The 12843-nt window shown below is 44.5% G+C and overlaps 1 protein-coding gene across 1 annotated transcript in view; it reads right to left on the minus strand.

The window, feature by feature from the left end:
• Positions 1-2986: 2986 nt before the first annotated feature.
• LOC119709395 (myosin-1B-like) overlaps positions 2987-12843 on the minus strand; it is a 46290-nt gene continuing 36433 nt past the window's right edge. The window contains exons 15-38 of the mRNA XM_038157109.1: positions 12708-12790; positions 12201-12288; positions 11989-12106; positions 11182-11305; positions 10962-11098; positions 10603-10858; positions 9417-9659; positions 9134-9310; positions 8903-9048; positions 8725-8815; positions 8247-8636; positions 8005-8131; positions 7652-7770; positions 7187-7383; positions 6638-6821; positions 6386-6551; positions 6090-6214; positions 5595-5903; positions 5249-5452; positions 4462-4587; positions 4197-4367; positions 4001-4105; positions 3763-3858; positions 2987-3259 (exon numbers count right to left, since the gene is read on the minus strand). Of these exons, the coding sequence (XP_038013037.1) occupies positions 3107-3259; positions 3763-3858; positions 4001-4105; positions 4197-4367; positions 4462-4587; positions 5249-5452; positions 5595-5903; positions 6090-6214; positions 6386-6551; positions 6638-6821; positions 7187-7383; positions 7652-7770; positions 8005-8131; positions 8247-8636; positions 8725-8815; positions 8903-9048; positions 9134-9310; positions 9417-9659; positions 10603-10858; positions 10962-11098; positions 11182-11305; positions 11989-12106; positions 12201-12288; positions 12708-12790 (3935 nt within the window). The 3' untranslated portion in view covers positions 2987-3106. The remainder of the gene's footprint in view (positions 3260-3762; positions 3859-4000; positions 4106-4196; positions 4368-4461; positions 4588-5248; positions 5453-5594; positions 5904-6089; positions 6215-6385; positions 6552-6637; positions 6822-7186; positions 7384-7651; positions 7771-8004; positions 8132-8246; positions 8637-8724; positions 8816-8902; positions 9049-9133; positions 9311-9416; positions 9660-10602; positions 10859-10961; positions 11099-11181; positions 11306-11988; positions 12107-12200; positions 12289-12707; positions 12791-12843) is intronic.

A 12843-nucleotide genomic window follows, 5' to 3' on the forward strand; every position in this document is an offset into this window, starting at 1 on the left:
ACAGCAAGTCACCATGGACAAAAGAAGCAATAAGAGAGCAGAACAAGTTTAGCCTAAAGATAAAAGCTTCAAAGCCAGAGGTCATCGAGTTAAGTCCCAGAGAAAAGGCACAGGAAACAAATTCTTGGTTTTGGAGCGGAAAGTTTTCTAAGATCCTATGAATAGCACTATGAAAGTATTGTACTGAACTTCAGACATACATCCCATTGGAATCAGGAGAGATGGCTGCTGTCTCAACATAGGGTAGTCATTCAGCATTACATTTGCAAGATAAGTGTGCTAGGAAAGATTTAATAAATTTCCATCCTCTAAAACAGAGTCAGTCATATCCTATGCTGCTCTGGAAGATAGGAAACTATTTTTAGAGAGATCTGAACCTCATGATAGTTTGTGTAAAAAGCCAATCTACTGTTCTGATCTCTGGGATATTCCTCACCCAGATGAGGGAGGGAACGTGTTCTATGTTCACAAGGATCTGAATGGTGAAGAGAGAAGTGGAACCATTCACTTTACTGAGAAGCAATTTCCTCCCCATGGAACAGATCCGGATTTGTTCAGGGTTTGGGGAGGTTTGGTTTTGGTTGGTTTTTTCAGTGTGGTGTTTTTGGTTGGTTGGTTTGCTGGCAATTTTTGTTTGTGTTTTGAGGTTTTTTGTTTGTTTGTTTCTTTTCATGTATTGGTCTTCACTTTCCAAATGACAGTTCCTATCACAAACAAGGGAATCTGAAGTGAGTCACATCTCAGCAGCTTCACCTGTCCCACAGCATATTGCCTCCTCAATTACTGTACCAGTTGTGCTCCTGTCTCTCTTAGCATCTCCTACTCAGAGGTCTGGATAAGAAAGTGAGGTAATTCCTTCCTCCTCTTCTCTCAGCTGTCTGCGTCTCTGTGATGGCACTGTAATCCTGGGTGTGGGAAGGAGATTGACAGACATCAGTTTCATGTTTGGAGCAAATTGCTTGATTAGGCCTGGCTTTTGCAATAAACAGATTCCTTTTGCACCTGCCCGGAGGGTCCATAATGCTCTGCATAGTTACAGTTCAAGGCCCTGCTGGAGGCTTCCCATCTCTCCTGTTGTGCCCAACCAGCGTCTTGCTCCCACTATTCCCCTCCCACGCCCTGCTTTTGCAGCAGAAGGAGCTGGACGGAGGTAGGCAGCCACACGGGGAAATACAAATGCATTAGCATTAGCAGAACAAAGTTCTCCCTCTTGTGCTTTGTTGGCAGAGGCCCCCTTTGGTTACTGCAGCTCCTGAAGCTGGCTCCAGGAGCATTTCCACCTTTATTGTGGCCTTTGTGGTGGGCAGGAGTGTTGTGGGGCCCCGCCTCCAGCCAGGATCTGTCCATACAAGGATTCTGGCACAACAAAAAAAAACCTATGGATGGAGGAGAAATGCAACGTGCTAGAAGAGCAGAAAAGAGCTTTTTGCTGCTCAGCTCAAGTGCAGTTCCCTCGTTCTCCCTGCTGCCCTTTCTGAAATGCAGTGGGTACAAAAGCAGAGATGTGTTAGTGGAGGTCTCTGATGAGCCCTTAGAAGAGCAGGGCACTTAGAAGCACACTGACCCATCCTGAGATGGGCCATGCAGCTGGGCTGTGTTTGACATCCCCAGAGTCACAGGGAAGACAGGTCCTGCTGATACAGAGTGTGCAGCAAGGGCCCACAGAGTTCAGGGGAGCACCAAAAATCCCAGAGATGCTCAGCTGTGATGGATCCTAAACTATCATTTCTACAATGGATGGAACAGTGTCCCTTCCCAGCTCCAGCTGTCATCTGGTGCTCAAATGTTACTTTTATATTTAATTAGGAATGTTTATAATATTAAAGCAGTGGTTTTACAGCACTTGAAGACTGACTGAAGGATTAGAAAGGATATCCAAAAGGGACATATGAAGGTCAGCTGGGGACTGACAGTTCTGGTGGGGTGCCCAAAGATGTTTAGGGCTTGCTTTAAATAAACAGCAAGTTTGAGAGAGCTGCTAAAGCTTGACAAAAAATACCAACTATGTCAGTTTCTCACTCTGCGTCTGGCAAAAACAAGTTTATCAGCAGCAGGAGAACCTATCCAGCTTTGCTTCTAATTTACCAGGCCCTTAGACACATTGAATGTGTTCCCAAACCATCTAATTTACTTACCCATCTATAAAGTGTGATCAGTATTTAGATATCTCATCCAACCACTGTTGTACTTTATCTTACTCTTCCAATCAATATATGAATGTTGACTGTCTCATTCAGCTAATGCAAAATACAATATTGTGGGCTAATAATCAGTTCTTAGAAAAATGAGCAGGCGCAGTGTGTTGAGAATGACAATAGACAGAACAGTTAGGTTGTGGACAGAGCAAAAGGGTTGAATCGAGGAAGGCAGTGGAAGGTTTCACTGAAATTATAAATAGAGTCCTCAGTCTTAGCTATTCTTTCTTCCATAGTATTTTAAATGTGGATTCTTCTCACTCATCCTACATGTGAATGGATATAATTTTGTGCTGTGCATGATATAGAATTACTTCAGAGAAAGGGAGTGGAGATATCTCTTCATGTCACTTCCTCACCATGTTGGTTTGACTGCTTGTCACTTCTTGGAATGAAATTTGAGTTTCCCCTACTTTTAATCTTAACCAAATAAGCAATATTTTCAATTAATAATTATTTACAAATTTATATATATATATGTGTGTGTGTGTGTGTGTGTGTATGCTAAATGCTTCAGGAATCTTTACTCCTGTTATTTTTTTTTCCTAAGAAGATGAAAATCACTTGAAACAATGTAGTCTTAGCCCATCAAAAAAATGCATACTTCTCATTACAAGAGGAAGAAAAAAATCCATAGAATTATTACCGTTCTTCATGCATTTTTTAAAAATGCAAATGTAAAAATGCTTTGCTGTTTGATATACTTTTAAATGTGAGGATAAACTGTGTACAGGTACTTCAAAAGTAATGAATACTAGAATAAATTAATAAATAAAACATCATAGTCACTGTTCGTATGCAAGGGTCTCTACTGTCTTTATTACCTAGACACAAATGATAATTACTGAAGAAAGCAACACAGAGGTTCACATTTTATGCATGCCTCAGGTCACTTTTTAGTCTTGGGAGCCTCATTCTTCCTCTTCTATCTTCTTATGAATCTCGCGGCTCTTGGCTCGGAGCTTGTTGACCTGTGACTCTGCAATGTCAGCCCGCTCCTCGGCTTCCTCCAGCTCGTGCTGGATCTTGCGGAACTTGGAGAGGTTGACATTGGACAGCTCCTCCTGTGTGGGGAAAGGCAGTTGTGAAAACAATGAGCAGCATGTGGATGTTTATTACCAGAAAACTGGGCAAACAAAAATTCAAAGCCACAGCTGGGCTAGCAGAGCAGATTCGAAACCATGATGAGAAGCTGCTCAGGGTGTTGTGTGTGTCAGAAGAGAAAAGAATACTGGAATGTCAAAAAGACATTATACACAGCATGGTCTAGGAAGAGTTCATGCCCTAGTCCTGAATACACAGACGGACAGCTCTTTCTGGCATCCAGGGCAAGGTAAAAGCAAAGAAATAGAGTGGGAAATGAGGCTTACAGCAAAACACATAGGGTTGGGAAGGTATATTTCCTCCCAAACTCAGCAAGTCTTATTCTCACAATCGCCATTGTATCAAAATATCATCGTGTTGCATCAAAACAGTCAAGGTTTCAAAAAGCAGTACAGAGGAAAACATGAATATAGAATTCCTCCTCCACCAAAAGAAAGTCTGGTTTGGACAAACTGGTACTTACAGCCTCCTCAGCTTGTCTCTTGTAGGATTTCACTTTCATTTGCAGCTTGTCCACCAGATCCTGCAGCCTCAGGACATTCTTCCTGTCTTCCTCAGACTAAAGCAATTGGAAAACAGAATACAGAGTCAATTCCTGGTTCTGCATCACGTGAGGTTAACAATTGCCCTTGGGGATGGTGGGGAGAAAATGTGACTCACTGAGAGAAAGCCCTGTGAGAGCAGCAGAGCTCCTGCCTTACCTGGTAGGTGAGTTCCTTCACCCTCCGCTCGTACTTGCGCACACCCTTCACGGCTTCAGCGCTGCGCTTCTGCTCAGCATCAACCTCCCCTTCCAGCTCCCGCACCTGCAAGGACAAGCCCATCCCTGCAGCTTCCCTGGCAATGCCTCTCCAAGGAGGGACATGCTCCCTCAGGCACAGCCCCAGCCCCACACACCCTGGCCTCCAGCTTCTGGATCTGCTTCTTCCCTCCCTTCAGTGCCAGCTGCTCAGCCTCTTCCAGACGGTGCTGCAGGTCCTTGACCGTCTGGTCCAGGTTCTTCTTCATCCTCTCCAGGTGGGCACTGGTGTCCTGCTCCTTCTTCAGCTCCTCTGCCATCATGGCCGCCTGATCAGAGCAAAGGGACAAAGCCATTTTGGGGCTGGAGATATTTGGGGGAGAGTACATTCACCATCAGCAATGCCAGGAGCGCCCAACTCACATCTGTGATGGCCTTCTTGGCCTTCTCCTCAGCATTGCGGGCCTCCTGGATGGTATCCTCCATTTCACCCTGGATCTGGGCAATGTCTGTTTCCAGCTTCTTCTTGGTGTTGATCAAGCTGGTGTTCTGTTGAAGAGTATGAACATGACTTTTTTTTATTAGCTTGCAGTGTCATATCAAGTACAGCTTTAGTGTTTTTTTTTTAAATATAGATTATGCCATCACGTCACATTGGATTCTAAGAGAACTACTGTTGTAGCTATTATTTTCTCAAGTGTGATGTACTTTGGTATTTCTTGAGCATCCTCTAAGAAGTCTTTTCTCAGACAACAAAGAAGGAATTTAGACTAAAAAATGAAAAAATGCTTTCCTTACCATTTTCACTCTAGCGACCATAAAACTTTGAGATGGTTTTATAGAATAATTATAGTGACATTGTTACATTACATTAATGACAGAGTTAGGGAGGTCCTATATTGTTCATGGTCAGCCTACATTTGCCTTTAAAGTCTGAAATGGAAATGTGGAAGGTGTTGAACTCAAAAAAAAAGAGTAAGAACCTCACAAAATTCTCTGCATTTATTAAGGTATCTATACTGCATTCTACTGAAAGTCATACTCTATCTACATCTGAAACAAAAGTCTTAATATTATCTATCACCTATTACTTCTTATTTACTGTGAAAGCCCCTGCATTTAACAAAACCCTGTTACAGTTCTGCCAGTCTTATGTTCATTTACACGTATGGAGCAATAGTATAAATGCTAACCATGTTTTTTAACTGACCTGGCTGTGGAGGAGCTGAACTCTCTCACTTGCATCCAGAAGCTCCTGCTCAGCCAATTTCCTCGACCGCTCCGTCTGCTCCAGGGCTGCCCGGAGCTCCTCAACTTCAGCCTGCAGCAGGTTTGCTCTGCGCTCCACCATGGCCACCTGCTCCTTCAGGTCATCCTGTGCTCTGACAGCATCATCCAAGTGCAGCTGAGTATCCTGGAAAGAGAGATACAATAGACTGGTAGACGTATGTTTTCGATTTCTGTATTTCCTATTTTCCCATTTACTTAAAAACCAAAATAGTTGTAACTTTGAAAAAAAATTTAGCTGTGTCAGAAATCAGCACATTGTGCCATACCTTGAGCACAGCCTGGGTGTTTCTCAGGTTCTTCTGTGCCTCTGCAGCCTGGCGGTTGGCATGGCTCAGCTGGATCTCCATTTCATTCAGGTCTCCCTCCATCTTCTTCTTCAGCCTCAGGGCTTCATTCCTGCTCCTGATCTCAGCATCCAGGGTGCTCTGCATGGAGTCCACGACTCGCAGGTGGTTTCTCTTCATCTGATCAATCTCCTCATCTTTCTCTGCTATCTTCCTGTCAATCTCAGCCTTCACTTGGTTGAGCTCAAGCTGCAGGCGCAGGATCTTCCCCTCCTCATGTTCCAGGGAGGCCTGGAAAAGTGGACACAAACATTGATAAGATTCCTAAAAGTTCTTCTTACATGCTAGGGAATTGCAAAATATTTTGTGATATCTCAGCTGTCTGTAGTCCCCAGCCAGAAGAGAGAACAACCCAGGCCTTTTCAGCCCTATTTCCTCATTTCTTTACTGCAGATGCCAGTGGTTGTGGTCACGTACCTCAGCTTCCTCGAGAGCAGCCTGGATTTCAGATTTCTCCTGCTCAATCTGCTTCTTCACTTTCTCCAGCTCATGAACTGCCTTTCCTCCCTCCGCAATCTGCTCCGTGAGGTCGGAAATCTCCTCTGTGGGAACAAAGATCAATGGCACGGTCAGGCACAGAGCAGAAAGGGAAGGGCCCTGTCCCACCAAGGTGACAGGCAGCTCTGCAGACCTGCAGGCACAGAGCCATGAACAATGGTGGTATTGGCTGACAGTGAGAAAGGCCAGGGAGGAGCAGAGCGCCAGGGACTTACGCTGCAAGTTCTTGTTCTCCCGCTTCATTGTTTCCAGGTGGTCCAAGGACTCCTCATAGGCATTCTTCATCTTGAACAGCTCCGTGCTGAGAGAGCGCGACTCCTTCTGTGAGGCCTCCAGCTCAGCCTGCGTTTCCTCATACTTCTGCTTCCATTCTGCCAGGATCTGAAGAGAAACGGGCTGTCAGTAGGGCTGTGGCCATCCCGGGGCCCTGCTCTGGCCAGGAGGGCTAGTGCTGGAGGCCAAGAGACCTTGTCAAAGTTCTTCTGCTTCTTATCCAGAGCAGCGCAGGCAGCATTGGATCTCTCCACATCAATCATCAGGTCCTCCACTTCATTCTGCAGCCTCTGCTTTGTCTTTTCCAGGGAGGCACATTTGGCATTGACAGCCTCAACATGTTCCTCTGCATCCTGCAGCCGCTGGGCCAGCTTCTTCCTGGGAAGCGGTAATCATAAGTAAGACTGTGGCATGAAGCAGCATGTTTTTCACAAGAGTAAGCTTAACCTCTTGGTACTGTGTGATCCACATTCAAAAGGGGGTGTAAGACTTCTCCCAGACAGCCTCTCTATTTCCATGTCTGAATTCTGGAGCAATCCTGCAGCAGCTCCCTTTCTGCTGGCCTCTCTCTGCTATTCTGTACCTTTCTGCTTTTCCTTAATGTATCCCTACTTTCTGTCATATTTTGTCTCTTTGTGACCCCACTCAAAGCGGAATACTGACTTCTTCCCAACAATGTCACAGAGGGGTCCTCAAATTTCCATTCTTAGTCCCTGACAGTATTCTCCACATTCCCCACGTACTTGGCCTCCTCGAGCTCCTCCGTGCGCTGAATCGCGTCCGTCTCGTATTTGGTTCTCCACTGGGCCACTTCACCATTGGCCTTGGACAGGGCTCGCTGCAGCTCCCCCTTGGCCTCCTGCTCCTCCTCATATTGTTCCCGGAGCAAGTCACAGTCGTGGCGAGCGGACTGCAGGGCGTGGGCCAGGGCGTTCTTGGCCTTGGTGAAAAAAAGAAAAAAAAACAGTGGGAAATTTAATGGAAATATCTTGGGAAATCTTCTTAATGAGAAGATCTTAGAAAGATATCTTATGGGAAAGGTATGTGAACTTGCAAAAGAATTACTGAAGAATTAATGGATAGACTGCAGGGAAAGAGAAGCAGTGCTTCTATGGGAAAACTTGCACTCCATTATCTAAGGGGTTATTTTTGTCCCTTTTATCTTTTTGATTAACTGATTTCATATATTTAGGAAAAAGCCTTCTCACCTTTATCTCTTCCTCTAAATGCCTCTTGAGTTCCTCAATCTGCTGGGTGAAAGCCTGTTTGCCTCTTGACAGCTGAGAAACCAAAGCATCTTTCTCTTCCACCTGACGTGAATATTCACCTGAGAAAATTAGAGATATACAACAGTATTAATGCCATTTATGATGACACTTCAAACATTGGGAGATATAAAACCAGATAATTTGCAGTCCATGGTCAAATTTATGATCCCCTTTCAAGCATTTCTCAGAAGATGGGACACAAAGTGTGTTGAAAAGATCACGTGCCAAGAAGAGTATTTTTGCAATAACTCTGAGACATTATTGATCTGCACATGTAGATGTGGGTGTCTCACCTGACTCTGTCTGCAGACGAGCTCTTTGAGCATTGAGATCATTGATCATGCGCTGATGTTCTTCTTCCTTGGACTTAATCTCACTCAGCTGATCTTCCAGAGTGCGGCACATCTTCTCCAGGTTGGCCTGTGTTTCAGCATATGGAAAGCGATGACTTACCCATCCACACGCTAAAGAAAGCAAGGAGCAAGGATTGCGTTGCAGTCCACAAGGTCAATGAATCAATAAAATAATTGTGTACCTTGGCTTTGGAGACAGACTCCATGTTACTGGCCAAGTCGTCAATCTCCATCTTCAGCTCACTCTTCTCCTTCTCCAGCTTCTGCTTCACGCGTTGCAGGTTGTCAATCTGCTCGCCCAGCTCAGCTGTGCTGTCCGCGTGCTTCTTGCGCAGGGCTGCAGCCGTGGCTTCGTGCTGCAGCGTGGCCTCTTCCAGGTCACGGCGCATCTTCTGGAACTCTGCCTCACGCTTCTTGTTCATCTCCACCTGAGCTGCTGTGGCCCCTCCTGCTTCTTCCAGGCGCTCGCTGATCTCCTCCAGCTCCCTGGACAGGTCAGCGCGATGCTTCTCTGCTTTAGCACGAGAGGTTCGCTCTGCCTCAATTTCCTCCTCCAGCTCCTCAATGCGGGCCTGCAGAACAGCAGGGAGCCTTCACAGCCGTGCCCCCCTCCTGCCTCAGCTGAGCCTGAGCAAGGCAGGGCAAGGAACAGGGACTTGCCTGCAGCTCCTTGATCTTCTTCTGAAGTTGCATGCCCAGGGCCTGTTCATCCTCAGTTTTACTCTGGATCTGGCTGATTTCAAAGTCTTTCCTTTGGGCCAAGTGAACTGTGTTAGAGCTCCAAGAAAAAAGACAAGTGCTGCAGCCCAGCACTCAGGTGCCCCAGAGACACACTTACTTCTTCAGTTTCTCATCCAGCTGCTGCTTATCATTCTCCAAATCCATGATGCTGTCCTGGGCCAGCTTCAGGTCCCCTTCTAGTTTCCTCTTAGCTCTCTCCAGGTCCATGCGCAGTTTCTTCTCTTGCTCCAGGGACCCTTCCAGCTAAACACAACAAGACCATCAGGCCTCTGCCAGCCAGGCTGGACTCCATACCTGTCCTGTTCCTGCTCTATGTCTGTGTGCTTACATCATCCACTTGCTGTTCCAGCTTGGTCTTGGCTTTGGTCAGAGTATTGACTTTGTCTTCCTCTGCCTGCAGGTCATCCAGGGTCTGCTGATGGGCCTCTTGGAGGGCTTTCTTCTCTTTTGTCAGCTTGGCAATGGTCTCGTCCAAAGCTGCCATCTCCTCCGTCAGGTTTTTCACCTTAAGGAAGAAGGGAGCAAATATAAATCAAGGAAGTAGATATAGAAGTCTTGTAATAGCACACAGCCCATTTTCTAGAGTGTGAGTGACAGGTTCTACCTCATACCTTGTTTTCGGTGGCATGCTTTTCCTTCTCCACCTTGGCCAGTGTGAGCTCAAGGTCATCAATATCTTTCTTCAGCTCTGAACATTCATCCTCCAGCTTCCTCTTCTTGGCTGTCAGCTCAGCATTAATTTCCTCTTCATCCTCAGCTCTTTCAGTCACTTCCTTAATTTTGGCTTCCAGCTGGATTTTGGTTTTGATGAGCTGGTCACACCTTTCCTCAGCATCAGCCAAAGCATCAGCTTCCTATTAGAGAAACATGGATTTGTTTGATAATCACAACTGTTTTTAAAAGCTGAATAGAGAAATCATATTTCTCACTGAGGAAAAGAAACATGGAATTATTATCTTTTGTTTTCTTCTAGGAAGTTTTCTTTTTTTGCACAGACTCTTTTAAATCAGATTAGGTTTTTATTCTGTTTCATTTTTTTACTCTCATCATATATTGCCTCCTATTTTTCCTATGGATATGATGATAATATCCTGCTGTTCTTTTATATTCAAGAGTTTAGATTACTTTCTTTGAAAATTAAGTACTGTATGTAAATGTGTAGTGTTTTTTTATTTTTCTTTTTGTAAGATTTTCTTGGCAAGACTGACATTGTAATAATTTTCTTTGAGTGAGATAAATTGATATATAGTCTAGGTGCAATCAAACGTTTCAATTTGAACCTGAGCTTATTTTGAATCTGTGAAGCAAATATCTAAATACACAAGGTAATGTTTAGATATTGACCAGTCCCGTGGTCTCACAGTGGACTTAGGAGGTACCTACAGGGCTGTGACAGAATGCAGAGGTTTTTTTTGTCCTCCTGGAAAAGTGGTTGCAGAAAGACAGGTGACATACCATGTATCATATAAAATGGTATAGAGGTCTTTCGCCAAACAACTGAAACCAGAGAAAGTTGTCAAATGAACTGCTCCACAGACTCTGCTAACTGTAAATTCTAAATCTCCAGTGACTACACTGGATGTTATGCGGTGAACCTGGAGAAGCAGACCTATGCGCATACACGCTCATTCCAAAAGTCTAGAACCTTATTAAAGGTTTATTACAAAGGTGACACTGAGTGGTCTGAATTCTACCTTCCATTATTCATATTAAAATATTTTCTCAGACAATTTATTGTGTAACATGAGAGTTATGTGGTGTGAGGATACCTGGATGAAATGCACTAACAATACTTACAGATTGCACTTGGAGCTGCAGGTCATTTTTCTCCTGCATTAGGGAGGCCATTTTCTCCTCCAGCTCCTTCCGCTTTGCCTCAGACTTTGCAAGCTCTTCCTTGGTTTTCTCAAACTCTCCCTTCATGTTGGCCATCTCCTTCTCAGACTCTGCACTCTTCAGCAAGGGCTTGATCTTGAAGAACAGCTTCATCCATGGCCAGTGTTTGACATTCATGAATGAACGAACGTTGTACTGGATGCAGAAGATGGATTCTCTGAGGCGTAAGTAAAAAGTGCAATGAATATTCTCAGTCTGATGAGTGTGAACACTTTCCCATGAGCAAAATGACTCTTTAACTGAAGAAGAGGAAGGTGTACCTGCGCTCCACCATTCTCTGGTACTCCACCCTCATCAGGAAGCCCCTGCACCTGGCCTGGGTGCGGGTGATGAGCTGTGCCAGCTTCTCATCTCTCATCTCCTCCAGGAGTCCCAGCAGCCCAGCTTTGAAGAACACCTTGAGAGAGAGAACGTTGCAGCACATCACTGTCAGGCAGAGAGAGCAAAGCCCAGGCAGTCAGTGAATGGGGGGGTTTGTACCTTGGTGTGTCCAAATTTGTACTGGGTGTGGTCCACATCGATTGACCCAAGGAGCTTCTCAGAAGCCTTCTTGCTATCGATGAACTGTCCCTCAGGGATGGCACTGGCATTAAGCACCTTGTATCTGTGGAATTAGAGGAAATAGACAATGTCCAGTCATAAGAATGTTCTGTTTATTGAAACCAAGAGCAGTGTTTGCAGCAGAATCAGGCTAAGGAAGTTGGAATTTCATCCCTCGCTTAGAGATACCCTTCTGATGAAGTCTTAACCTGGTAACAAATTTAAGGAAACTTTTCCAGCTTTTGGGGGACCAGCCACAATGAAGAAGACATTGATTGCCAGGGAGTTCAATCCATATCCTTGTACTTAAACTATGCTGTGGAAAATTGCTTGAGAGGAACATTGCCACTTTCCTATACCCTTTGTACTGGAGAAAAACCTCTTCGCCTGAAACTTATGGCTGATGCAATGGCCAAGGAACTCATGGTTTGTCATTTTTACCTGAGAACCTGCTGCTACCAATCCCAGTCTACATTTATTAATCTTGTAATCACTGGCTTCTGCAGTTCTACTGTGCTTCCATGCTCAGATGCCACAGCAGTCACTGAGGACTCCTGACACTCTTCCTTAGTCAACAATTTTTCTTTTCCAAGTCATATATGTTGCCTTTTGTTTCACACCTCAACATTTCCTTTTCTTCTAGTTATAGCCACAAAGAGCTAGTGTTAAAAAATATCCCCAAGTGATAAAAGAGTTGGCAGTAAAGTTGTCAGGAAAAACAGAATGGAAATCAGAAAGGAAACTGACCTCTGTTTGAAATCAGCATAGAGGATTCTGCTGGGGAACCCTTTCCTGCAGATCCTGATCCCTTCCAGCACGCCGTTACAGCGCAGCTGGTGCAGCACCAGCTCGTGCTCCATGGCACCTAAGCAGTAAGGCAATTATTTGATAATTCATGATAAAATATAGAGAATAATGGCTGCATCACACTGTTTTTTATTTCTGCTTGGGGTTCTTACCAGGTGTTTTAGATTCATTGGGGATGATGCAGCGCACAAAGTGGGGGTGAGTGCTCCGCAGATTGGTCATCAGCTTGTTCAGATTCTCCTGTGGGTTCATGAATAAAGGTTTTTAATTAACAAATAGTACCTCCTCAGTTACACTTTCAGATGTGAGAAAAATCTTGTAAAACATTAACAGATTTATATTTCCCAAATATAGCTATTTTTAATGTGAGTTTTCTTCTGTCTTTCAATCTTCAGCAGGAGAGAAAGTCACAAAACTTTGCAATGTGTTTTAATGAGACTGGGGAATATATCTATATCTTCCTCAGCTGGCCTCTGCTGACCTGCTGTCAGGTCATTTATGAATAACCAAAGAATTATTCTTGATAGAGAAAAATGTTAACAACTGCAGTTTAATGGCCTTATTGCTGCTAGAGTGAGGTTTTACGATCTTCAATTCAAAACAAACAAAAAAAAAAACGAAACCAGGAAAGAAGAAGAGAGAATGACTTTGGTACTCACCCGGAAAAGAGCTGAGACAGTCTGGAAAGAAGAACCCTTCTTCTTGCCTCCCTTCTTGCCACCACCACCACCACCACTAGCCTCTGAAGAACACCAAAAATAAAAAAGAAAAGGGAAAAAAGAGATGGTTTTACAA

Source organism: Motacilla alba, chromosome 18 (assembly GCF_015832195.1).
Source record: "Motacilla alba alba isolate MOTALB_02 chromosome 18, Motacilla_alba_V1.0_pri, whole genome shotgun sequence".
Lineage (NCBI taxonomy): Eukaryota > Metazoa > Chordata > Aves > Passeriformes > Motacillidae > Motacilla > Motacilla alba.